General features: G+C 43.0%; 1 protein-coding gene across 4 annotated transcripts; it reads left to right on the forward strand.

The window, feature by feature from the left end:
* On the forward strand, positions 1 to 27,792 carry LOC111748125 (HLA class II histocompatibility antigen, DP beta 1 chain-like). Of its 4 annotated transcripts, none has more exons than XM_064284372.1 (6): positions 7 to 181; positions 5,034 to 5,297; positions 9,273 to 9,554; positions 10,098 to 10,208; positions 10,544 to 10,568; positions 27,532 to 27,761. In XM_064284372.1, the coding sequence occupies exons 1-5, from the start codon at positions 82 to 84 to the stop codon at positions 10,561 to 10,563; spliced, it is 777 nt and encodes a 258-aa protein (XP_064140442.1). In that variant the 5' UTR covers positions 7 to 81; the 3' UTR covers positions 10,564 to 10,568; positions 27,532 to 27,761. The 4 variants fall into 4 exon arrangements, with proteins under 4 accessions (XP_064140457.1, XP_064140449.1, XP_064140442.1 ...); XM_064284392.1 differs by lacking the exon at positions 27,532 to 27,761 and adding an exon at positions 10,894 to 11,596 and having other exon boundaries at positions 10 to 181; XM_064284387.1 differs by lacking the exon at positions 10,098 to 10,208 and having other exon boundaries at positions 1 to 181; positions 27,532 to 27,792.

Genomic DNA, 27,792 nt, shown 5'->3' on the forward strand with positions numbered 1-27,792 from the left:
TGATATTTCACAAAGGGGCTCCATTTAGTGAGTCTTTCCCTGGCGGCAACACTCTCCACATCCCCACCCTTTTCCAGCTCCATGATGGTCCTGCTGCCTCCTGAGGCCCCCTGGATAGCGGCTCTGACAGTGTTACTTATGGTGCTGAGCAATCCCGTGGTCCAGGGCAGAGTCACTCCAGGTAAGTGCAGAGCTGCAATTCCTGAAGAGCCTGACTCAACTCCCAGGGGCCTTTCCCTGTAAGGGCACAGACTCTGAGACAGGCTACGGGGGCGCCTGCCATAGCGCAGGGTCTTTGGTTCCTAGCAAGGGAATCAGGCTCACCCCTTGATACTCTCCTGTGGGCCTATGAGAGGTCTCCCCGGAACACAGGCACAGTGAGCAGGGATGAGGAGATGCTGCCAAAGGGTCAGTATGGCTGTCTGTTGTGGGAAATAGAGACTAAAGTTCTGGGATTTGGAGGGACATGATTTCCAGAAGGAGGTCAGCCTCTCAGGCATCCTCTCTTCTGCATCACAACCTTGAGGGGACTCATACAGAGAGCCACTGGCTGAAATGTCCAGGCTGTCAGGCCAACCCTTGCCAATTCAGTGCTCAGGGAGAGGGCCTTCATTCTCTAGGACAGAGCAGGAACCTGCACCCCTTGGACAGTGATGGCAAGAGGGGGAGGAAGGTGGAGAGATAGGCTGTGGTTCCAGCCCCTGGCCACATTCTAGTTGAAGATCATTCTCTCAAACTTCCCAGGACTTGATCAGCATATTCTCAGGGCTGGTTGAGATTTGTAGGAAGAATGAAATGAGATTCTGTACATATATGAAAGGGATTGAGGGTAGGCCACCAGAGGGCCAAGGAAGGAGTAGCAAGGGAGAGACTTCTTCCTCCTACTACCTCACTGTGGCTAGTTGAATATTACAACTGCCAGGACTCTGTATCTCTCAGGGTGCTTCTTAACTTTCTAAGTCCTCATTTACACCCAACACTATGAGAAGTAGGGCTAGCAAGTGGATCATCTTGGTTTCTCACTAACTCCTACTTTTTCTTTCATAGATCCTCCTTTAGAACCCTCTGCACCCCTCCCTAAGACACACTGTCTTCATTTGACTCTCCTGAATACAGCCTTCAAGCTCCAAGGCCCCTCTCTTTTGGGTTGGATGTATTTGCTGAAATGGGAGGGAATCTAGCAGATGTTAGTCACAGAGGGGTGCTGGGAACTAACTAGCAGAACAGCTCAGCTGTGCAGTCTGTGCCTTCAGAATCCTGGAAATTAGAGAGGGATGAGGCTGGGAAAGGAGGAACCTGAAGATGTGGTTACATGATAGAGAATAATGTTCAACAGGAGATGAGGGGATGCAGCGCCTGGATCTCATAGGAAGGGCTGGTCTGCAGAATAATGAGCAGTGGTGGGAGTCATGGTCATGCCATAGGTGGAATGAACAGAGAGCAGAGTGGTGCCTGTGATGGTGGGAGAGGGAAGTAGTGGAGAGGCAAAGGGTGGACTAAGATCTGTAGGAAGAATGAGACAAGAATGTGTAGGTATGTGAAAGGGATTGAGGGTAGGTACCAGAACAAATGCTCAGTAAAAACCTACAGGAGGAGCTGGAGTCACAGGGGAATGTAGATAGCGTAGGCAGGGAAATTTCTACAATTCCCTTCACACTGTTCCAACTCCCAGCCTCAAACGGGCAGAAGAAGAAAAGCATGAGAGGACAGCCTTTAGCTTAAAGGGACCAGGAGAGAAAAGCTTGGTTGAGAGGACCCCTATTGAGTATGAAGTGATGATGTAGCAGATGGGGGCTCAAAAAAACCAAACTTAGGGAGGCAACATCTTTTTAGCTCTGGCAGACTTTAAAAATGAGCTGTTATGACTGAGGTTCTCTCACCACCAAACTCACTATCCCAGGGTCTTAGAACCACAGTCCCAAGTCCTCCCTGTCACACCAGCTGGTCAGTTGAAGAAGCTCATCGTAGATTTGAATCTTTATATTCTTACTCTTTTTGTCATTTTTATCCCCCAAGTAAAATCATGGGGAAAAGGAGAGGTGGGAAGATCTAGCCAGCAGATAGTCAACAAAAGCTTTTCAACCACTAAGATCTGGTCCAGATGGCAACTCCGGGGGGCGATTTTCTAGCAGCCTGTGGGCTGAACTGGTCCCTCCATCCTAAGTGTGTCTTTAGAATTTTGCACATATTAAAACAGATCATACATTGAAAAGGGGAAGGGATTAATGTATATGGAGCAGTGTCAGATACAATGTTACATGCTTTACCTGAGTTAACTTATCTAATTCTCAGAGCAGTAAACAGTAGTATTGCTATTTTACATTTCAGAAACGGAGACTTAGAGAGGTTGTCACTTGCTGTCTCTGATCACACAGTAATAAGTGGTAGAGCTGGGACTTGAAACCATACCTGTGATGTGTTCTCTTTCTCACATCATACTGCCTCCATTATATTCTCCTATAATTATTTTTAAAAATATACCCTGTGAATGAGAGATGATTTTGCTTAGATCAGTCCTTTCAAACTGTGCTCTGGGCAACTCAAGAGTTGCTTCAAGGGTTCCACAAACAGTGTAAGTTTCTTATACACACATACCCCTCCAAAAAAAAACCCATTGCAGTAGGATCGATTCCAGCCCATTGCGACCCTATCGGACAGAGCAAAACTGCCCCATAGCGTTCCCAAGGCTGTAATCTTCGTGGAAACAGACTGCCACATCTTTCTCCTGTGGAGTGGCTGGTGGGTTCCAGCCACTGACCTTTTGGTTAGCAGCTCAGCATTTAACCACTGTGCCACCAGGGCTCTTTATACAAATGTAAAAAATGAAAACTTGAAATTGCCCAAAGAACGCACTCATCATTTATGTCTACTTTGCAGGTAAAATTGCATCTGAAAACTAAAATGAATGTTTCTTTTATAAAAAAAGTTTCAAACTTACTTTTCTAGACTGACAGTAATGTTTCCTGATTGATAAATGAGGAAGGAAAATAAGGAATAACCTATTAAAACTACAGGAAACACACTCAGAGCTGGGACAGTTGGGTGGGAAGGAGCAGATTGGCAGAGACAGAAAGGCTCTTAGTCTGAGGGGGTTGGGGACTCAAGGGGCTAAGGTACAGGGCGCCAGGAGAGGAGGCAGGGCGGGCTGTCTGAGCCAAGAATTGGAATCTCGCCTTAGCACTGACCGTATAGACTACAGGCTTTTATGGTGGTCCCCGAGGCTAGTCACACCAGTTGTGCAGCTTCGGGTTGGGGCACATTTATTCCAGCCATCACTATGATGACAGTGGTAGCAGCCAGGTCACTCTACAACCACCTCTTCTTTCCCCTGGAAACTCCACGCCTAATAATATCCTCAGGAAGGCTCCCCAATACTTAAGACTAAAGTTGGCTGCAGAGCTTCATCTGGGGGTTTGGGCTCCTCATGTTTGGCTTCAATCTTTCCCACTTTCCCTAATTTAGTACTCCCCTGATATGGTAAAAGCAGGTGAACATCCTGTTTAAAAACATATTTGCAGCCCCACCAATGTGGTCTCAGAAGTTGTATGATAAATTGGATCTGGTATTTAAATGTGTGATATTATTTAATGAAGTAACAGAGCTTTCTAGTTAAAAACACATTTTAGAGTTTCCTCTTATGTTCCAGGCACATAGTTCATTTTGTTTGTTCATTTAGTCACTGATACACAAATACTTACTGAACACTGTAATAAATCCTGGGTATAGAAAAATCGACAGTAGGTATTTGCCTTAAGTTAACTCGAAGAAGATGAAACAGACAAGAATCACAGCACCTTAATTTTCCTAATGTGTCCAAGAACAGACCAGGGCCAAAGAGACTAAGACAAAGGCAAATACAAATGCTCTTGATCATTGTTACTTCTGTGCAGACTTGCACCTGCTGAAACAATGCTGGCAAGACTCCTTAAGATGACCAGCATGTGGTAAAGGCTGCACATTTCTTTTTATTAAAAATGACATCGCCGATACCTCTAGGAACGATGAAGTTACCCCCAAGGTCTCTGGGCATTGTGATGATTTTCACTGGTTAATGTGCATTCCACATTCTCCCTACAGCCACATTTGAAAAGTGAAAAGATACATTAACATTCAGGCTAGGAAGTCTTATGCCAAACTTTAAAAAATTTATATCTGTATTTACAACACAAGTGGAAAATTGAGGTGTATACAAGACGTAACAGCGGTACATAAGAGAGAGCACCTAACTGTGGAACAGAGAGAGAAATGAGGGAAGGCTTCGTGGAGGAGGTGACATTTGAACCAAGATTGCCACCAGGATGACAATGGCAGGGAAGAAGCTGAGGGAGAGAGACCTCACCAGTCTCCGTTTTCCCCAGCTCCTCCTGCCCTGCCTGCCGATCCTCTGCCTGAGAACCTCTCCCACTGCTCCCTCTGGTGAGGTTCTGCTGTGACCCCAGATGACCTATCACCTCCCTCAGAAGCCCTCATCTTCCTCTCCTCCTCCAGCTGCTAGCAGAATTGCCTGCTTTCTCCTCAGTATGTCCACACCTCTCTAAACGTCACCTGATCAATCAGCTCTCATCATACACTCACCTTATGTTCATTAAATTCTCTCATTTTATGGGTGAGAAGACAGAGGCCAGAAAGGATCTCACCTGTCTAACATCACATAACTCACTATTAGTGGGGGAAAAAAAGATTTTAAAATCCAACCATGAGGCAGGGAGATTCGGGGAGGACAGTCAGCACCTTGGACTTGTACAGTTAATAAAGGTAAGAGAGAGAGAGGAGGGGAACACCACGGCTACAAACACGGCTACTGGGCCCGGAGGCAGCCGGACGGGGAGACCGTGGCGCGCAGGGTCAGCGCTCTCAGGCCGCCGGCCCAGGGCGGCCTCGGGTCTGAGGCCGGCGGGAGGGCGGCGCGAGGCGCGCGGGGCGGCGAGGCGAGAAGACTCCGCCCGGGGGCGGCCGCTCTCCTCAGGCCGAGAGCCTCGGGCCCGGGGGCGGGCTTGGAGCGCCGCCGCCTCAGCGCCGCCCTCTCCCCGCAGAGAATTACCTGTATCAGACACGGGACGACTGCTACGCGTTTAACGGGACGCAGCGCTACGTGTACAGAGACATCTACAACCTGGAGGAGATCGTGCGCTTCGACAGCGACGTGGGGGAGTTCGTGGCGCTGACCCCGCTGGGGCGGCCGGACGCCGAGTACTGGAACAGCCAGAAGGACGTCCTGGATGATGCGCGGGCCGCGGTGGACACGCTGTGCAGATACAACTACGAGCTGGACGAGGGCTTCACCCTGAAGCGCCGAGGTGAGTGAGGCGGCGGCCGCGGAAGGGCGGCGGCGGGCGGGTCTCCGTCCGCGGGCCTGGCTCACGGGGGCCGCGGGGTCAGCGGAGAGACGGCGGGCCGAGCGGGACAAGCTTGGTGTCCTAGGTGAAGCAGGAAGGAGGATTTGGGGCTGGGGATGATGAGGGAGGAGAACCAGCCCGGAGGCGTAGTACTTGTCCAGCGGAGAGAGGGCAGGACCAGCTGGTTGGAGGCTGGGGCGGGGAGACAGGGCTGTGGTCCAGGTTTGCGATGTGGGAGATGGTGCGGGTACTGCCAAGCAGAACAGGCCATGTAGAAACGCTTGTGGGGGGAGACAGTGCGTTCCCTTTGGGGTCTGCGGGGTTTGAGATGCTTGAGGGACACCCAGGTGGACTGTGTAACGGAGTTATAGTAAAGGGTCTGGGACTGGTGAAAAGCGTTTGGGTGAGAGAAGATTTTCAGATAGGATTATGTAGGAAGAGGAGATTCAGTGAGAAGAAAAGAGAACAAAGGATTGAATCCCAGGAACGTTGACATTTGTGATGTTGGCTAGGAGAGAAAAGCCTGTGAAGGAGAGCAAAAAGTAAAGAAGGAGTGTTAGGAGAGTCCACACAGAGAGCAACCACAGAAGCTGAGGTAGAGAGTTAACCAAGATGGCACAGTAGACAGTGGTAGAAAACTTAGGAAGATCGTGTAAATACAACTTGCAATGTGGGTTTGGGAATTGGGGAGACCTTGGGGAGGGCAGGTTGACTGCAGCAGTGAGAGCAGGAGCTGGGCCACAGTGGGCTGAGAAGTGAGTGAGAGGTGAGAAGTTAGGGGGGATGAGGATGAGGGTGGAGCATAAGCTTCTCAGAGGCTGAGATAACATTTTATTCCTGTTTGATTCCCCAGCACTGGCACAGAATAGCTTTGGAGCTGAATTGTACTGTTCTTTCAGGAAACCTGAGTGTGAAGGTGCCTGCAGGGTCAAAAAGACCTTTCAAGGACGGGAGAGAAGAATATTAACTTCTTCCTGTTAGCTTGTAGAGGGGGAGTCTGGGTGCACCAACCTGGGGAAACCGAACAAAAACAAGGACCCTTCTCACAGAGAAAAGGAAAAAGATGAAGGGTGGGAGCAGGTAGGAGCTGTGTGAGGTTACACCTTCTGACTACTTTTTTCTTGGAAAAGTGGAAGGCAAGGTCATCTGCTAAGACTGAGATGGGGGACAAATTGATTAGGAATTAGGAGAGTGACATGTGTTTAGGGAAGTTGCTGAGGTACTTAGCTGAGAGAAGTACCCAAAACAATAGGATTGGCAAAAATTGTTGAGGGCCTTGGGAAACCCTGGTGGTGTAGTGGTTAAGTGCTATGGCTGCTAAGCAAAGGGTTGGCAGTTCAGATCCGCCAGGCGCTCCTTAGAAACTCTATGGGGTAGTTCTACTCTGTCCTATAGGGTGGCTATGAGTCAGGATCGACTCGATGGCACTGGGTTTGGTTTTGGTTTTGATTGAGGGCCTTACCAATAATTTGTAGGGACACAAAAATTCTACCTGGCACCATTGTCTTCAATGATAACCAGCTGCCAGATTGCAGAGAGCCCTGGTTGCCAGCCTACAGAGTTTGGATTTATCTTCTAGGCCAGTGGGTCCCCAGCCTAGCTCTGCTCACCAGAATCTCCTGGAGATCTTCTTTAAGCACAGATTCCTCAAACCTACTGTCTGTAGATTCAGATTCAGGGGATGGTGAGGTCTGGAAACGTGTAATTTGAATTATCTCATTAGTTATTCCCATGTGGCCATGTAAGTGTTGCCAGGCACTGAAGATTTTTTTTATCTAGGAAAATGACAAGGTCAGGGCTGAGTTTTCAGAACAATGGGAAATGAGTTGGGGAGAGGAAAGACAAGTTAGGGATATCAGGTCAGAAAGTGTTATTGTTGTAAATAGTCATAAGGGCATGAATTAGAATGAGGAGGAACATGGAGAGGTGGATGAGGAAAAGGGGATGGGATTGGTGGCAATTCTAATGTGGATGCCCAATTAAGTTCTGGAAGTAATTGAGCAGATGGTTTGTGGGTATTAGACAAGGGGGTCTTAGAGTAAATAGGCATCTTTTGCTTTTGTGGAAGGTATTTTGAGCTGGGTCAGAGTTGAGACCGTTTGGCTTCTAGATAGCTTCAGCGCTCCCAAGAGGTCGATTGTGTACTCATGGCAAAGTACCTATGGTGGAATGTTCTGGGACCTTAAAAGAGACGCCCAGGAATAGCCCCTAACTTGCATGGAGCCACGAGTCCCGTGGGAGCAAACTTAAACCTGATCCACAATTGGGATTCAGATAGCATTGAACTGTCTGGTGGACTGTGAATTCATAAAGGCAATTGAAGTAGGGTGAAACACACACACACACACACACAAAACACGAAACCTATTGCTGACGATTCAATTCTGACTGATAGTGACCCTATGGGAGAGAGTAGAACTGTGCCATAGAGTTGCTAAGGAGCACCTGGTGCATTCGAACTGCCGATCTTTTGGTTGGCAGCTGTAGCTCTTAACCACTATACCACTAGGGTGGAAAAGAAAATAACTTTGAGTGAAGAAGGCTGGCAGTTTTGACAAATCTAGGTACAGGGCAAAATATCAGTGGAAGCAATGGGTGTGTGACTAGTTCAAGTCTATGCTATTACCTGACGCAGCCCCACCTCAGGATATTTGTGTTCTCTGGGAGATAGAGAGGAAAAAAACTAATTTATTAAGGACAGAGAAGCTCTAATGGGGAAAATCTCTGTGAATGGGGTTTCTCTAGGGGTGGATGGAACTTTCCTGTCCCTAGAGATGGCAGAGGCCCCAAACAAGTAACTGCATTGGGTGTTAGGAGATCACAGGAAGCAGACACCAGTATGGACATTGGTCTAAGAACAGCCGAGCTGTATAAGGAGAAGAGAGGACATCAAGGAGAGAGAGTTATAGGTACAAGTATACTTGACTTTGTGAGAACCCTTGAGGAACTGAAGAAGACATAACTGCAGAGAAGGAAATTGGTGAAGCGCTGGAATTCCTGCTAATCAGAGATCCAGGGGCTCAGAATATTGGATTAGGGGATATTACTATACATATAGAGAATTTGTGGGTTTTTTATTTTTTTGGCGGGGGTATGGTAATAGAAAATATATAGGTTGTTTAAAGAGTAAGTCATGTCAGACTTACTTCATTTCCTTTTTATTTCCCTTTAAAATAAAGCTATTAAATTGACAGACCAAAAGAATATCATTATCCAAACATATCTTAACTTCAACAAATTATTTTCATCTTTTTCAGAAAAGACAGGTAGTTTCACAGGTGGTTAAACATTCTTTGTCCAAAACTATTAGTTATTGGCTTATGGTTAAAATTTCTGCTAAGTCTGCCACAGAGTGCTGGCTTTATCTGTCTCCTTTTCTTCTCAGAGAAACCCTGGTGGTGTAGTGGTTAAGTGCTACCGCTGCTAACCAAGAGGTCAGCAGTTCAAATCTGCCAGGTGCTCCTTGGGAACTCTGTGGGGCAGTTCTACTCTGTCCTATAGGGTCACTATGCGTTGGAATCAACTTGAGGGCAGTGGGTTTGGTTTTGGGTTTGGTTCTTCTCAGTCTTTGTTATGTAATTCAAAGTCATGCATATTCTATTTGAAGGACTACCTCTATCTTTTCAGTACTACCCTTATTCACTAGGCTAATTACGGAAACCCCGGTGGTATAGTGGTTAAGAGTTTAAATACTAACAAAAAGGTTGGCAGTTCAAATCCAACAGGCCCTCCTTCGGAACCCTATGGGAGCAGTTCTACTCTTTCCTGTAGGATTGCTATGAGACAGAATCGAGTTGACACCAAAGGATTTTTTTGGAATTATGTCAATTATATTGTAAATATCTAGAATTAAATTCCATAATGAAAATGTCTAAGAAATAATAACCTCAAGTGCCATTGCCTTTTTGTTTGTTTGTTTTTGTTCCGTGATTATAGTCCAACCTAAAGTGAACATCTCCCCCTCCAAGAAGGGGCCCCTGCAGCACCACAACCTGCTTGTCTGCCACGTGACAGATTTCTATCCAGGCAGCATTGAAATCCGGTGGTTCCGGAATGGACAGGAGGAAACAGCTGGGATTGTGTCCACTGACCTGATCCGTAATGGAGACTGGACTTTCCAGATCCTGGTGATGCTGGAAATGACCCCCCAGCAGGGCGACGTCTACACCTGCCACGTGGAACACCCCAGTCTGGACAGTCCTGTCACCGTGGAGTGGAGTGAGTGACTCCCCTATGGCTCTTCTGGGTCCCACGTTCTACAGAGCAGGGGATGCTCTGGCTTTGGGGTCCCCTCATGATGTCTCTTGTCTCTCTGTACTGAGTCATGCCTACCGCATCTTTCTCCTGTACAAACCCTGGCTGTGGTTCCGAGCTGGAGGAAGTGGAGACTTGCATGTCCCTGACCTGGGGGATCCTGAGGATTCACAGTTCTCCCCTCTTGTCAGAAAATATAGGCACCTCAGACCCCTTCCTGCATGACCCTCACACGTGAGAATGGTCCTCTTCCATCAGCCTTTTAGCTTATTCTGAGTTATTTTGAGAGGCAGCTACCAGAAATCAGTGTTTGTTCCCTTGATGAAGTCACCACCCTAAGCTCTAGAGCTTAGGGATCTTTTAGTGGTCCAAACTTAGTCCTTCTCCAAAGTGTAGCCCTCTCACTGTCCTCACGACAGCATTCTACATCAGACTCGAATATCTCAGACAGGACCTGAGTGGGTACTCAGATGGAGCTGAGACTGACCAGGGGTGTGTTCTTCCCAGAGGCGCAGTCTCATTCTGCCAAAAACAAAATGCTGACGGGAGTCGGGGGCTTTGTGCTGGGATTCATCATCCTTGGAGTGGGTGTCTTCATGCATAAGAGAAGCAAGAAAGGTAAGGGACCGTCAGGAGATGACTGAGACTTAACTGCCTCTGTCTCACTCATCCGTCCATCTTCCATGCTAAGGGACTGAGCCACAAAAGCAACTCCAGAGAATTCTGGAGACCACAGAAATCAGATGGTTGAGGAACTAAGCTGGTGTTTAGGGAGAGGGGAATCCCGAGGCTGGGATCTTATCTCAGCCAGAAGCAGGAGGTCTCCAATACTCTGGCTTTTGCAAGGGGGTCATTTAGGATCAGGGCGATGGGGGACAGGATGGGACGGCTTATCTAATTATCTAAGGTGTTTTTAATGACTGAAAACATCCTCTTTCTTTCTTTCTTTCTAGTTCAACAAGGACTTCGATAAAACAGGTAGTATTTCTGCTTCGTTTTTCTTCAGGGGGTGGGTTGCAAACAGATATTAACTCCTTTCATTGCATTGCAACACTGACTGGATACACTGTATTTAGGACATTTTGGGGAGAAATCTCAGGGCCTGAACTTCTCTTTCATACTCAGCCCTTCTTGGGTGAGGGTAGGAAGCAAGAAACACTTTGCTCCATTGGTGAAGGAAGCCCAGAAAAATTGTTTGTTTTCCAATCAGGCTGACTCAGACTCTCACCGTAATTTTTCTTTCCTGGGACATAAACAAAGAGGGGTCAGCAAACTGGAATAACTTTCTCTTTTACCCCCACAGGGTTCGTGATCTGACCTGAAAGACTATGTGTGCCTCAGAACAAGTATCTGTCTGTTTCTTTAGCCCCAGAAGGCTGATTCTGGGACAGACCCTCAGCTTCCCAAGAGAATGTTAATGAAATGTAATTTATCTCAACCAGTTTCTGTAGCCCTGCTCTCTGATTCTATGCACAGCCTCTTTCATGGGGCCTTCAGCCATGTTCACCGGTCCTTAACGCCATAAATAATCAAAATCCAATGTTATTCTCTGTTTTCTTGTAAGAGTATGTACCCTGTCGATTTTGCCATTGTTTTTGCTTGAGGGTTTCGATAAAGAGTAGGTGTTAATGAAGAAGTTACTGTTGTTTACACTTAAGTAAAAAGAAAAATGTGAAAATGAGGATGTCTTAATTATTTGAGACAATGGCCAGTTGAAAGTGGACCTCCTCTGAATTTGTTGTATTTCATTGTGCTTCCCCACATTCGCATGGTGTACTTCCCTTCTAGTAGGTCTGAGAACATCATCCTTAGTTATTCAAGGATGAGCAGACTCTGAATTCTGGGGTTATAGAACCCATGTTCACATAGCACTGATTCAACATATAATTCTTTATGAGTATGTTATACCATTTTACTAGTAATAAATTAATATCAGAATTTAAGAATATAATGTAATAAACGTTAATCCCTCTCTTTGAAAAAAAAAAAAAAAAGACCACAATAAATAGTCCTTGACCAAATGTGGCTTAACGTTTTTAGTGCATCAAGTTACAGAGGATACAGACTTCTGCTCTAAGTCTGTATCCATCAGAGGTCCCCAGACCTACTGCCCTAGTAATTCATGCAGTGGGAAATGCATCCTCAATGTTAAAAAGACCCAAAGCAATACATGTAGCACTTTTTCCAAACAGAAGCCTACATTTAAAATCAAATTATTATGGATTTTGTCTTTAATCTTAAATTGCCTTTAAGTTCAAGATAGAGAACATATTTACTTTCTAATGCAGGTACTGAGTGCTCAGCAGCTCTCTGACACACCAAGTTGGTTTCTTACAAGCTGCTCCTGCATCTTGTTTGCCTCTCAGCACCTGCCCCTGTTCAGTTCTCGTGAGCTGGTTGGTTCCTCTCATACAGCTTCCCCCCACCCCCTCAGTCATGCCTGGCATGTGTGCACCATCTTCACCCATTTCAAAAAGAGGTCAAGTCGAGAGATACAGAGGTGGGTGTCATTGACACAGAAGTAAGGAAACTGGGGTCTCCAGAAAGGATGGGATTGAAGGAGTTATAGAGGGAGTCCAGGAAGAGAAGCCAAGGACATGGAGAATCAACCATGTCTGATGTAATCACCTAAGTGCTTAATGCACTATGCTTCATTTAACTTTTATAACCCAGGGAAGAGGATACAGTTTTATTTTCTTTTCAAAGACATGGAAATGGGGCCTTGCTGACGTGACATGGCTATCACATGGCACAGCCACAAATAAAATTTAGATCTGACTCCAAAATCCATGCTCCTGCTATTACTCAACCTGAGAGAATTTATAGAGATACATGGCCCTTGCTCAGTTGAGACACCATTATCCCTCAGTAGCATCGTTTTCTTTAAGTCTGGAAATGAAAACACTGTTGCTTCCTTTTGTGTAGTAATTTCAGCTGTCCCATAGTGAGGTGACCAGGGTAGTTTAAATAAATGTGGACTGTTTATCTCTCCCATTACCCTTTCAGGCTTCAGAGCCACCACTTGAGAAATTTATTCAGTGGGAAATTAATACAATTGGAAATGAGCCATTCGAAAAAGGAGAGAGGTCAAGGGTTTACAGGAAGTTCTCAAAATCTAGATCAATATTAATTCCCCAGACCCAGAGCAGACAAATCCCTCACCCAGAGCCTCCACGCACTGAGTGTTCCAAACCACATCCAACCACAGCCTTCCCCAGCCATTCTTATTCTCTCTTCCTTCCATGTGCTATCAACCAGAGAGTACCCAGGGCACAGTGAACATTCTCTAGGCCCTAGCTCCTAGGAGATTCAGAAATTCCCACATTACAGGTCCAAAATATATACTGTTAGGGAATTGATGGCATAAGGAGAGCTGGAATAGGCCCTAGAATAGCAGAAAGAAGGCATCAGACACATCTAACCCAAACATACACAGGTGTTTATTGGTCTCCGGGATTCCTCAGGAAGGATACAGTACAGGGAGCATTCCCAGAAGAGACCAGGGCATGGAGACCAGCAAGTACAGTGTAGTCTCAAAACCATTCTTCAAAATTTCAATGTTTATCAAGTACTTTCTATCTGCTTGGCCCCCTTACTAGGTGCTAGGTTTGGTAAGATCATAAAGACAGGCAAGAATTGGAGGAGTTTCTCAGTACCTAGTCATTGAGAAGCACAGAGGTTCAAAGGAAACTTAGGACTGAAGCTTTAAAGAAGACCTGAAGTTAGGTTCTCCCCTGTGTCCTTTTCCATGATAGAAAGATGGTCACCTGCAGTAGGACGAATGTAGTAGGTTTAGGACTCCACTTAAGTATTGTGTCCTGGTTATCTAGTGCTACCGTAACAGAAATACCACAAGTGGATGGCTTTAACAAAGAGAAATTTATTTTCTCACAGTCTAGTGGATTACAAGTCCAAATTCAGGGCGTTGGCTCCAGGAGAGGGCTTTCTCTCTCTGTTGGCTCTGGAGGAAGGTCCTTGTCCTCAATGTTGCTGTTGAGTCTGTTCAACTCAGGGTGATTCCACATGTGTCACAGTAGAGCTGGGCTTTATAGAGTTTTCAATAGCTGATTTGTCGAAAGTAGATCACGAGGCCTTTCTTCTGAGACACCTTTGGGTGGACTTGAACCACCAGCCTTTTGGTTAGCAGTGAGCTTTGTTAACCATTTGCACCACACACACAAAAAGTAGCCTCCCCAAAAGGTCTCTGTCCTGATAATATTACAGGTGAGTGAGTCCTAGCACATTTCCAAGGAATAGATTATTCCTACCTTTATACATATTGATCTAGAAAACAGAAAGGAACAAAAGCTTTTTAGATCATTTTATGAGGCTAGTGCCTCCTTATTTCCAGATGCAGCTAAGGATAAAGTACAAGAGAAACAGGGGCTCATTTCATCCATGATGAGATTCACTTTGCTCAAATAAATTTTAGCCTAGAGATGGAATGATGGTTCTAAATCAGAAAAATCCATAATGTAATTAACATGTCAGTACACTAAAGAAGGAAAATTCAACAATTTCGACTTGATCCACCTCAACAAATGCATAAAGTAATAAATTTCACCACATGACAAAGATTATAAGCTAAAAAACCTATGGCAATGATATTTATGGAGAAATTAGATGCATTACCTTTCAGATTAGGACAAAGATAAGATGTGCTTCTTTGTTGCAATTGTTTAAGATAGTAGCGAAGCTTCTGGACGTCACTATGAGACAGAAGAAAATCAAGGCTCAAAAGGGTGTACACGATACAATAGAAAGGAAATTTTAAAGAATGAACAAATTATTAGGAAAGTTCAACACGTTCAATTCAGACCAGAAACACAAAGATCAATAGTGCAGCCATCATTAACTAGAAAATATAGTTAAATAATGAAATAGCATTTGCTGTTGTTGTTCTCAGGTGCTGTCAAGTTGGCTCCGACTCATAGCGACCCTATGCACAACAGAACGAAACACTGCCTGGTCCTGCGCCATCCTTACAATCGTTGTTAATGCTTGAGCTCATTGCTACAGCCACTGTGTCAATCCACCTCATTGAGGCTCTCCCTCTTTTCCGCTGACCTTGTACTCTGCCAAGCATGATATCCTTCTCCAGGGACTGATCCCTCCTGACAACATGTCCAAAGTATGTAAGATGTAGTCTCTCCATACTCTTCTCTGGGGAGCATTCCGATTGCATTTCTTCCAAGACAGATTTGTTCGTTCTTTTGGCGGTCCATAGTATGTTCAATATTCTTCGCCAACACCACAATTCAAAGGCGTCAACTCTTCTTGGGTCTTCCTTATTCATTGTCCAGCTTTCACATGCATATGATGTGATTGAAAATACCATGGCTTGGGTCAGGTGCACCTTAGTCTTCAGGGTGACATCTTTGCTCTTCAACACTTTGAAGAGGTCATTTGCAGCAAATTTACCCAATGCAATGCGTCTTTTGATTTCTTGACTGCTGCTTCCATGCCTGTTGATTGTGGATCCAAGTAAAATGAAATCCTCGACAACTTCAATCTTTACTCCGTTTATTGTGATGTTGCTTATTGGTCCAGTTGTGAGGATTTTTGTTTTCTTTATGTTGAGGTGCAATCCACACTGAAGGCTGTGGTCTTTGATCTTCATTAGTAAGTGCTTCAAGTCCTCTTCACTTTCAGCAAGGAAGGTTGTGTCATCTGCATAATGCAGGTTGTTAATGAGTCTTCCTCCAATCCTGATGCCCCATTCTTCTTCATATAGTCCAGCTTCTTGGATTATTTGCTCAGCATACAGATTAAATAGGTATGGTGAAAGAATACAACCCTGACCCACACCTTTCCTGACTTTAAACCCATCAGTATCCCCTTGTTCTGTCCGAACAACTGCCTCTTGATCTATGTAAAGGTTCCTCTTGAGCACAATTAACTGTCCTGGAACTCCCGTTCTTCGCAATGTTGTCCATAATTTATTATGACCCACACAGCCGAATGCCTTTGCATAGTCAATCAAGCATAGGTAAACATCCCTCTGGTATTCTCTGCTTTCAGCCAGGATCCACCTGACATCAGCAATGATATCCCTGGTTCCACATCCTCTTCTGAAACCAGCCTGAATTTCTGGCAGTTCTCTGTCGATTTACTGCTGCAGCCGTTTTTGAATGATCTTCAGCAAAATTTTGCTTGTGTGTGATATTAATGATATCGTTCTATGATTTCCACAATCAGTTAGATCACCTTTCTTGGGAATAGGCATAAATATGGATCTCTTCCAGTCAGTTGGCCAGGAAGCTGTCTTCCATATTTCTTGGCATAGATGAGTGAGCACCTCCAGAGCCGCATCTGTTTGTTGAAACATCTCAGTTGATATTCCATCAATTCCTGGAGCCTTCTTTTTTGCCAATGCCTTCAGAGCAGCTTGGGCTGCTTCCTTCAGTACCATCAGTTCCTGATCATATGCTACCTCTTGAAATGGTTGAACATCCACTAATCCTTTTTGGTATAATGACTCTGTATTCCTTCTATCTTCTTGCGATGCTTCCTGCGTCATTTAATATTTTCCGCATGGAGTCCTTCACTATTGCAACTCGAGGCTTGAATTTTTTCTTCAGTTCTTTCAGCTTGAAAAACATCAAGCGTGTACTTCCCTTTTGGTTTTCCATCTCCAGCTCTTTGCACATGTCATTATAATAACTTACTTTGTCTCCTCGAGACACCCTTTGAAACCTTCTGTTCAGTTCTTTTACTTCGTCAATTCCTCCTTTTGCTTTAGCTACTTGACGCTCAAGAGCAAGTTTCAGAGTCTCCTCTGACATCCATCTTGGTCTTTTCTTTCTTTCCTGTGTTTTCAGTGACCTCTTGCTTTCTTCATCGATGATGTCCTTGATGTCATTCCACAACTCGTCTGGTCTTCGGTCACTAGTGTTCCATGCGTCAAATCTATTCTTGAGATGGTCTCTAAATTCAGGTGGGATGTACTCAAGGTCATATTTTTGGCTCTCGTGGACTTGCTCTGATTTTCTTCAGTTTCAGCTTGAGCTTGCATATGAGCAATTGGTGGTCTGTTCCACAGTCGGCCCCTGGCCTTGTTCTGACTGATGATATTGAGCTTTTCCATCGTCTCTTTCCACAGATATAGTCAATTTGATTTCTGTGTGTTCCATCTGGCAAGGTCCATGTGTATAGTCGCTGTTTATGTTGGTGAAAGAAGGTATTTGCAATGAAGAAGTCGTTGGTCTTGCAAAATTCTATCATTCAATATCTGGCATTGTTTCTAACACCAAGGCCATATTTTCCAACTACTGATCCTTCTTATTTGTTTCCAACTTTCGCGTTCCAATCGCCAGTAATTATCAATGCATCTTGATTGCATGTTCGATCAATTTCAGACTGCAGCAGCTGATAAAAATCTTCTATTTCTTCATCTTTGGCCGTACTGGTTGGTGGGTAAAGCTGAGATAGCATTTACGTAGCATAAAAACTATAAGGATTAGGATTTTGTTTTCCATAGTTTCTTTTCTTTTTTTTTTTTTTTATTGTGCTTTAGGTGAAAACTTACAGCCCAAGGTAATTCATCATTCAAAAATTTATACGCACATTGTTTTGTGACATCGGTTGCAATCCCCATAATGTAACAGCAAGCTCCCCTATCCACCCTGGGTTCCCTATGCCCTTTTGTCCTGTTGCTGTCCCTTCCTGCTTTTGGACAGGAGTTGCTCATTTGGTCTGCTATATCTGATTGAACTAAGATGCATGTTCCTCAGGTGTGTTATTTTGTGTTGTATAGGCCTGTCTAATCTTTGTCTGAAAAGTGGGCTTCGGAAATGGTTTCAGTTCTGAGTTAGCAGAGTGTCCAGGAGCCATAGTTTTGGGGGCTCTTCCAACCTCTGTCAGAGAGTAAGTGTCTTAGTCATCTAGTGCTGCTGTAACAGCGATACCACAAGTGGATGGCTTTAACAAAGAGAAATTTATTTCCTCACAGTAAAGTAGCCCAAAAGTCCAAATTCAGGGCGTCAGCTCCAGGGGAAGAATTTCTCTGTCTTGGCTCTGAAGGTAGGTCCTTGTCCTCAATCTTCCCCTGGTTGAGGAGCTTCTCAGGCAGAGAGACCCCAGGTCCAAAGGACGTGCTCTGCTCCTGGTGCTGCTTTCTTGGTGGTATGAGGTCCCCAACTGTCTCCTTGCTTCCCTTTCCTTTTATCTCTTTAGAGATGACAGGTGGTGATGGACACACCTCAGGAAAACTCCCTTTACACTTGATCAGGGAGGTGACCTGAGTAAGGGTAGTGTTATAATCCCACCCTAATCCTTTCAACATAAAATTAAAAGAAAAAAAAACTGAACCCGTTGCTGTTGAGTCAATTCCGACTCATAGCAACAGTATAGGTCAGAGTAGAACTGTCCCATATAGTTTCCAAGGAACGCCTGGTAGATTTAAACTGCTGACCTTTTTGGTTAGCATAATTCAATGCACGACATCCGAATTCAGGGTGCCAGCTCCAGGGAAAAGCTTTCTCTCTCTATTGGCTCTGGAGGAAGGTACTTGTCATCAGTCTTCCTTTGATCTGGGAGCATCTCAGTGCAGGAACCTCAGGTCCAAAGGCTGCTCTCTGCTCCCAGCACTGCTTTCTTGGTGGTATGAAGTCCCCCTGTCTTTCTGCTCACTTCTCTTTTGTATCTCAAAAGAGATTGGCTTGAGACACTATCTAATCTTGTAGATCTCATCAGTATAACTGCTGATAATCCATTTTATTACATCATAGTGATAGAATTTACAACACATAGGAAAATCACATCAGATGATAAAATGACAGATAATTATACAGTCATACAAGGGAATCATGACCTAGCCAAGTTCGCAGATATTTTTAGGGGACACAATTCAATCATGACAGTAAGTATGGTCTTTTTTCGTGAATTTGAATTCTATTCTAGATTTTTCTCCTGCTTTGTCAGGACTGTGTGTTGCAATCCCTGTCAAAGTGGTCGTTGGTGGTAGCTGGGCACCATCTAGTTCTTCTGGTCTCAGACTGCTGGAGTCTGTGGTTCATGTGGTCCTTCCATCCTTTGGACTAATGTTTTTCTTGTGTCATATTTTTTTATTCTCATTCTTATCCTTATCCTTCTTTATTGTCCTTTGCTCTGGATGGGATGTTACCAACAGATATATCTTAGACGTCCACTCGAAAGCTTTTTTATAAAACCCCCAGATGCTTGCTACTCACCAAACTGGGATGTAGAACATTTTCTTTTTGAACCGTTATGCCAATTGACCTTGATGTCCCCCAAGACTATGATTCCCAGGCTCCAGCCCTACCTACTCAGTCCCTCAAAGCTTTTGGATGTGTCTAGGAAACTTTTATGCCTATACTTTAGTCTGGTTGTACTGACCTCCCCTATATTGTGTCTTGTCCTTCCCTTCACCAAAGTTGACATTTGTCTATGATTTAGTTAGTGGTTTCTCCTCCCCCTCCATAAACTACCCTCATAACCATCAAGGAATTCTTTTCTCTGTGTATAAACCTTTCCTAGAGTTCTGATAGTGGTCTCATACAATATTTGTCCTTTTGTGATTGACTTATTTCACTTAGCATAATGCCCTCCAGATTCATCCATGTTGTGAGATGCTTCTCGGATTCATCGTTGTTCTTTATCATTGCATAGTATTCCATTGTTGAAATCAACCTGCTGCAAAAGACCTCTTAAAAGTGTTAAAAAGCAAAGATATCACTTTAAGGACTAAGGTATGCCTGATCCAAGGCATGCTGTTTTCAATTGCTTCATGTACATGTGAAACCTGGACAATGAATAAGGAAGTCTGAAGAATTGATGCCTTTGAATTATGGTGTTGGCAAATACCATGGACTGCCAGAAGAACAAATAAACAATTGTTTTGGAAGAAGTACCACCAGAATGCTCCTTAGAAGCAAGGATAGCGAGACTTTTTCTTAGGTACTTTGGACGTGTTATCAGGAAGGACCAGTCCCTGCAGAGGTACATCATGCTTGGTAAAGTAGAAGGTCCTTGAAAAAGAGGAAGACCCTTCATGAGATGGATTGAAACAGTGGCTGCAACAATGGAATCAAGCATAAAAACAATTGAAGGAATGGCATAGGACCGGGCAGTGTTTCATTCTGTTGTACATTGGGACGCTGTGAGTCGGAACCAACCCACCCCCTCCCCCGCACCTAACGACAACAACGACAGTGGCTAATGATCTTCATGTGTCTTTAGCTGCCAGGGTGTCTTCTTTGGTGAAGTGTTTATTCATGTCATTTGCCCATTTTTTAATTGGATTATTTGTCTTTTTGTTATTGAGGTGTTGCAGTATCTTGTAGATTTTAGAGATTAGACTCTTTTCAGATATGTTGTAGCCAAAAATTTTTTCACAGTCTGTAGGTTCTTTTTACTCTTTTGGTGAAGTCTTTGATGAGCTTGTGTTTAATTTTTAGGAGGTCCCAGTTATCTAGTTTATCTTCTGGTATTTGAGCATTGCTAGTTACGGTTCGTATCCTTTTTATGCCTTATATTAGAGCCCCTAGTGTGCTTTCTATTTTTTCTCCCATGATCTTTATCTTTTTAGATTTTATATTTAAGTCTTTCATCCATTTTGAGTTAGTTTTTATGTATGGCATGAGGCAAGGATCTCGTTTCGTTTTTTTACAGATGGACATCCAATTATGCCTGCACCATTTCTAAAAGGACTGTCTTTTTCTCACTTAATGGATTTCGACCCTTTGTCAAATATCAGCTGCTTGTAGATGGATGGAGTTACATCTGGGTTCCAATTTTGTCCCACTGGTCTAGGTATTTGTTGTACCAGTACCACCAAGCTACTTTGACTACTGTGGCTGTATAATAGGTTCTAAAATCAGATAGTGTGAGGCCTCCCACTTTGTTCTTCTTCTTCATGAATGCTTTACTTATTTGGGGCCTCTTCCCTTTCCATACAAAGCTAGTGATTTGTTTCTCCATCTCGTTAAAGAATTCTGTTGGGAAGAGGAACTGGACAACTGGGAGCTCCTAAAAATCAAACACCTATGCTCATCCAAATACTTCACCAAAAGAGTAAAAAGATTACCTACAGACTGGGAAAAAGTTTTTAGCTATGACATTTCCGATCAGCGTCTCACCTCTAAAATCTACATGATACTGCAAATCTCAACTACAAAAAGACAAATAACTCAATTCAAAATGGGCAAAGGATAGGAACAGGCACTTCACTAAAGAAGACATTCAAGTAGCTAACAGATACATGAGGAAATGCTCACCATCATTAGCCATTAGAGAAATGTATATCAAAACTACAAAAATATTCCATCTAACTCCAACAAGGCTGGCATTAACCCCAAAACCACAAAATAATCAATGTTGGAGAGGTTGTGGACAGACTGGAACACTCACACACAGCTGGTGGGAACGTAAAGTAGTACAACCGCTTTGGAAATCAGTTTTGCACTTCCTTAAAAAACTAGAAATAGAACTACTATATGATCCCACAATCCCACTCCTTGGAATATATCCTAGAGAAATAAGAGCCTTTACACAAACAGATATATGCACACCCATGTTTGTTGCAGCACTGTTTACAATAGCAAAAAGATGGAAGCAACGAAGATACCCATCAATGGGTGAATGGATAAATAAATTATGGTGTATTCATACAATGGAATATTATGTATCAGTAAAGACCAATGATGAAACCTTGAAACATTTCATAACATGGAGGAATCTGGAAGGCATTATGCTGAGTGAAATTAGTCAGTTGCAAAAGGACAAATATTGTATGTGACCACTCTTATAAGAACTCAAGATAGTTTAAATAGAGAAGAAAATATTCTTTGATGGTTACGAGAGTGGGGGGGGAGAAGGAGAGAGAGGGGTTTTCACCAATTAGATACTAGATAAGAACTATTTTGGTGAAGGGAAAGACAACACACAATACAGGAGAGGACAGCACAACTGGACTAAACCAAAAGCAAAGAAGTTTCCTGAATAAACTGAATGCTTCGAAGGCCAGCGTAGCAAGAGCAGGGGTTTGGGGACCATGGTTTCAGGGGACATCTTAAGGAAATTGGCATAATAAAATTAAAACATTCTGCATCCCACTGTGGAGAGTGGCGTCTGGGGTCTTAAACACTAGCAAGCAGCCATCTAAGATGCATCAAATGATCTCAACCCACCTGGAGCAAAGGGGAATGAAGAACACCAAAGAAACAAGGTAATTATGAGCCCAAGAGACAGAAAGGGCCACGTAAACCAGAGACTACATCAGCCTGAGACCAGAAGAACTAGATGGTGCTTGGCTACAACCGATGACTGCCCTGACAGGAAACACAACAGAGAACCCCTGAGGGAGCAGGAGAGCAGTGGGATGCAGACTCCAAATTCTCTTAAAAAGACCAGACTTAGTGGTCTGACTGAGACTAGAAGGACCCCGGAGGTCATGGCCCCCAGACCTTCTCTTAGCCCAAGACAGGAACCATTCCCAAAGCCAACTCTTCAGACAGGGGATGGACTGGACTATGGGATAGAAAATGATAGTGGTGAAGAATAAGCTTCTTGGATCAAGTAGACACATGAGACTATGTGGGCAGCTCCTGTCTGAAGGGGAGATGAGAAGGCAGAGGGGGTCAGAAGCTGGGCGAATGGACACAAAAATAGAGAGTGGAGAGAAGCAGTGTGCTGTCTCATTAGGGGGAGAGCAACTAGGAGTAGATAGCAAGGTGTTTATAAATTTTTGTATGAGAGACTTACTTGATTTGTAAACTTTAACTCAAAGCACAATAAAAAGTAAAAAAAAAAAAAGAACGCTGTTGGAATTTGGATCCGGATTGCATTGTATCTGCAGATCACTTTGGGTAGTATTGACATTCTCACAAGGCCTCTTTGATTTCTTGCAATAGTATTTTGTTTTCTTTGTATAGGTCTTTTATATCCCTGGTTACATTTATTCCTAAGTACTTTATCTTCTTGGGGGGCTATTGTAAATGGTATTGATTTGGTGATTTCCTTTTCAAGGTTCTTTTTTTTTTTTTTTTTTTTGACGTAGAGGAATCCAACTGATTTTTGTATGTTAATCTTGTATCCTGCTAATTTGTTGAAATCTTCTATTAGTTTCAGTAGCTTTCTTGTGTTATCTTTCGGGTTTTCAATGTATAAGATCATTCCGTCTGCGAATAGGGGTAATCTTACCTGTTCCTTGCCAGTTTGGATGCCCTTCGCTTTTTTTTTCTTGTCTTATTGCTTCAGCTAGTACTTCCGTTACAATGTTGAATTAGAACGGTGATAAAAGGCATCCTTGTATGGTTCCCATTCTCAAGGAAAATGCTTTCAGTTTCTCTTCATTCAGAATGATATTGGCTGCTGGCTTTGTATAAATGCCCTTTATTATGGTGAGGAATTTCCCATCTATTCCTATTTTACTGAGAGTTTTTATCAGGAGTAGGTGTCGGACTTTATAAAATAGCTTTTTCTGCATCAATTGATAAGATCATATGGTTCTTTTGTTATATTTATGCAGTGGATTACATTGATTGATTTTTCTAATGTTGAACAATTCCTGCATACCTGATATGAATTCTACTTGTTCGTGATGTATTATTTTTTTTGATATGCTATTGAAATCTATTGGCTAGAATTTTGTTGAGAATTACTGCACCTGTATTCATGGGGGTTATTGGTCTGTAGTTTTTATTTTTTGTGGTGTCTTTGCTTGGCTTTGGTATCAGAATTATGCTGGCTTCATAGAATGAGCTCAGGAGTTCCTTCCTTTTCTATGCTCTGAAATAGCTTGAGTAGTATTGGTGTTAAAAAATTAGCTCTTCTCTAAGAGTTTGGTAGAATTCTCCAGTGAAGCCATCTGGGCCACGTCTTTTTTTGTTGTTATTGGGAGGTTTTTTGTTTGTTTTACCTCTTTAGTCTCTTTTGTTATGGGTCTATTTAGTTTTTCTAACTCTGTGTTAATTTAGGTAGGGAGTGTGTTTCTAGAAATTTGTCCATTTGCTGTAGTTTTCAAATTTGATGAAGTACAATTTTTCATGGTGTTCTGTTGTGACCCTTTTATTTCACTTGGATCTGTTGTGATATCACTCGTCTCTTTTCTCATTTTACAGAAGAAAGATGTGGCAGTCTACTTCTGTAGAGATTTACAGCCTTAGAAACCCTATGGGGTCGCTATGCCATCAACTCAATGGCAGTGGGTTTGGGTTTTGTTGTTGTTCATTTCTTATTTCGGTTACTTGCTTCCTCTCCTGGTTTTCTTTTGTCAGTTTGGCCAACAGTTTGTCTATTTGTTGACCTTTTCAAAGAACCAACTTTTGGCCTTGTTGATTCTTTCATTATTATTATTATTTTTTAATTCTCTAATTTACTGCAGTGGGTTAATTTACTTCTGTTCTAGTCTGTATTATTTCTTTCTTCTGGTACCTGAGGGCTCTTTTGCCGGTCTCTTTCTATTTGTTCAAATTGTAGAGTTAATGTTTTGATTTGGGCCTTTTCTTCTTTTTTGATGTGTGCGTTTATTGCTATAAATTCGCTGGTAAGTACTGCTTTTGCTGTGTCCCAAAGGTTTTGGTAAGATGCGTTTTCATTCTCATTTGATTCTACGAATTTTTTTATTCCATCCTTGATTTTTTCTGTTACCCAGTAGTTTTTAAGCAAGGTGTTGTTCAGTTTCAATTATTTGATTTTTTTTCCTTGTTTCTGTGATTGATTTCTACTTAATGACATTATGATTATAGAAGATACTTCATATTATTTTGATGTTTTGAATTTTGTTAAGCCTTCCTTTGTGGCCTAATATGTGGTCTACTCTGGAGAATGTTCCATGTACATTGGAAAATAATATATACTTTGCTGCGCTTAGGCAAAGTGTTCTATGTCTATGAGGTCGAGTTGTTCGGCTGTGGCATTTGGATCTTCTGCATCTTTATCGAGTTTCTTTCTAGATGTTCTATCCTTCACCAAAAGTGGTGTGTCGAAGTCTCCTAGTATTATTGTAGAACTGTTCATTTCTCTTTTCAATGCTGTCAGAGGTCATTTTATGTATCTTGGAGCCCTGTTACTGGGTACATATATATTCATTGTAGTTATGTCCTTCTGGTGTATTGACCCTTTAATTATTACATAGTGCCCTTCCTTATCCTTTATGGTGGATTTTTTGCTATTTTAATATTGCCACTCCTCTTTTTTTTCTTTTGGTTATTTTTGCTTGGTATATATTTTTTTCCATCCTTTAAGTTTAGTTTGCTTATATCTTTGTATCTAAGGCGTGACTCTTTTACACAGCATATAGATAGTGTTTTTTTAATCCATTCTGCCATTCTCTCTCTCTAGTGGTACATTTAGGCCATTTACATTCAGTGTAATTATAGATAGATATGAGTTTACTGCTGTCATTTGGTTGTATTTGTGTGTGTGTATGTGTGGTATTGACAATTTCTTCATTCCACTTAATTTTATTTATGTATTTTCTTTTCATCTGTTTTATTATTTTTTATTTTGTATTTGCTGAGTCTTTATGTTTTCCTTCTTTTTTATTTTGATAGGTAGGTTTGTTAACTTCCTTTGTGGTTACCTTGAATTTACCTTTATTTTTCTACGTTTTAACCAGGTTTTTATTTCTGGACATCGTCTTGACTTCCTTTTCATGTAAAAGTTCTATGACTACACCATTTATTCCCTCATCTTTGTTTTGATGTTGTCATTGTTTACACATTGATGTCTCTGGTTCCCTATTTTCAGTACTTTAGCTTTGTTTTATTTTTGTGACTTCTTCATCTGGGTTGTTATCTGATTGATCTGTCCTGTGTCCTCGTCTTGGATTGTTGTCTGATGTTGTTGGTTCTTTAACTGGAGGACTCCCTTTACTATTTCTTGTAATTTTCGTCTGCATTTTACAAATTCCCGTAATTTCTGTTTATCTGGAAATGACCTAATTTCACCTTAATGTTTGAGAGGCAGCTTAGCAGAATATATAAACTTGGCTGGCAATTTTTTCCTTCAAGGCTTTATATATGTCATTCTAATGCCTTCTTGCCTGCACGGTTTCTGCTGAGTAATCTGAGCTTAGTCTTATTAGTTCTCCTTTGTAGTTGACTTTTTGTTTATCCCTAGCTGCTCTCAGGATTTTCATTGTCTTTGATTTTGATGAGTTTGATTATGGTATGTGTTGGTGCCTTTCCTTTTGGATCTATCTGGTTCATTAAACTTCTCAGATAGATATTTTCTCGTCTTTCATGATATTAGGGAAGTTTTCTGCCAGCAAGTCTTCAACAATTCTCTCTGTGTTTTTCATTATCCCCCCATTCTGATACTCCCATCACTTGTAGATTTCTCCTCTTGATAGTATCCCACACTACTCTTAGGCTTTCTCCATTTCTCTTCATTCTTTTTTCTGATTTTTCCTTACACAAATTGGTGCCAAGGAATTTATCTTCCATCTCACTAATTATGAATTCCATTGTTTCAATTCTGCTCGTATGACCTTCCAGAGAGTTGTCTAATTCTGAAATTTTATTGTTAATCTTCTGGATTTCCAGTTGCTGTTTTTTTTATGGTTTTTAGCAGCCTGTTTATTCTGTCTTTTTTTTCTATTGCTTTACTGAGTTCTTCTATTTCTTTGTCTGTGTGTTCCTTGGGCTGGTCTATGTTTTCTCTGGTCTCCTTGATGTCCTGGAGAGCTCTATATATTAGTCTTTTGAATTCTTTATCAGGTAGTTCCATTGCCTTATCTACCTCCAGAAGGTTTTCTGATTCTTTATTTCGGTCGCTTGCTGGAACCACCTTGTCCTATTTCTTTATGTAATTTGATATTGACTGTTGTCTCCAAGACATCAATGTTATTATATTTATTTACTGTATTTTTGTTTACTGCATCCTGAATTATTGTTTTGTTTTGTTTAGTTTTGATACAACCAAGTAAGCTAGGTTTGTGTGCTACCCTTGTCATCGGCATCATTTAAGGTCTCACTTGTCATGATCAGAGCAGCTACTAGGTGTGTGAGCCTGGGAATCTGTTCACTATTCTTGTGGGTGTGCTGAAGATGTACAGAAAGTTTTTGGTGAAGTGATGAATCTGTCCTGTTGATCACCTTGCCATGGGTGCAGGGGATAGTCTCCCTAGTTGTTGGGTTGGGCATTTTGTGTCTGCTTTGCTGCTTACCAGTTGATCAGTTCACAGGTGCCCGGGTTGTCATTAAGTGTGTGGTGCAGAGACTCAGCTACAGTTCTGGGTGGGTAGGGCTGCCTGCAGGTGTTCAGAGCAGGCACAGGTCTCTGGTGGTAGTGGGGGGCACTATGGGGGAAGGCGCAGGGATTGTCCACTGCACTAGGGTGCACAGATAGGAGTGGTGCCCCTGTCTGTTAGAGTGCATAGTGGGGGCAGGTAGTAGAGCCGGTCTTTGTGTGCTCAGTGCATTGGCTGGAGGGATTGTGGGTCCCCACTAATTCTCAGGCCCCTAATGTGGGCAGCTAGATGCAATAGATGGTACTTGTGGCCTTCAGGCCTCTGGTGTGGGTGGATGAGGCCCCATCTGAGGAAGTGATGCAGTGTTGAATGTTACAAATCTGCAGCTCCCACTTGGCTGCCACAGGTAAAAATAGGCTCCAGGTGGACACCCTGCCCATTTTGTCCTAATGAGGGCATGTCTTGTGGGGTTGGCCCACAAGGCACCGGTGCAGGTGGTCAGTGAGGGTGAAGGGCACTGCAAGTCCGTGAACCCCCTATGTCAGTGGCTGGGCAACAGAGCAGGTGCCTCCCAAACAAGCCATGAATTTCTGACTTGAGAGCATGGCAGTGTTGAATGCCGCTGGATTGGTGTCAGAGCAGGGGGAGGGGCGTATGCATATGGAGAAGGGAGTGCTCCCTGGCCATGGAGTTCTGGTGGGGAAAGGGTTATGGTGCAGGTTCGGTTGTTTAGGAGCTTGCATCTAACTTTCGCAGGTCCGGTATCACTCCTGTTTTGTTCTGTAGGTGACTGGAGATTCGTTGCTACTTCGATGCATCATATGGAATGAATTTCAGCTTGGATGTTACAGCTTCCCTCAACCTGTACACGCTGTGCACATTCAGCTAGCAGAACGCCAGCGATCCTGCAATCCATAATTCCCCATTTCCACTATTTTTGAATTGTCTCTCCTTCCACCTGTCGCTCAGTCTGATTCTTTAGCTTTGTCTTTGATGATTAAGGTTTCTAGATTATCGTATAAATTCTATTCATTTGCTTTTTCATGT

Source organism: Loxodonta africana, chromosome 1, assembly GCF_030014295.1.
Source record: "Loxodonta africana isolate mLoxAfr1 chromosome 1, mLoxAfr1.hap2, whole genome shotgun sequence".
NCBI lineage: Eukaryota > Metazoa > Chordata > Mammalia > Proboscidea > Elephantidae > Loxodonta > Loxodonta africana.

Excerpts from the sequence above, each read along its gene's own strand:
- LOC111748125 (XM_064284372.1), top strand. The coding sequence starts at position 82 with ATGATGGTCCTGCTGCCTCCTGAGGCCCCCTGGATAGCGGCTCTGACA. Across the intron at positions 182-5,033 it reads CCAGGGCAGAGTCACTCCAG|AGAATTACCTGTATCAGACA; the intron begins GTAAGTGCAGAG and ends CTCTCCCCGCAG. Across the intron at positions 9,555-10,097 it reads TCCTGTCACCGTGGAGTGGA|AGGCGCAGTCTCATTCTGCC; the intron begins GTGAGTGACTCC and ends TGTTCTTCCCAG.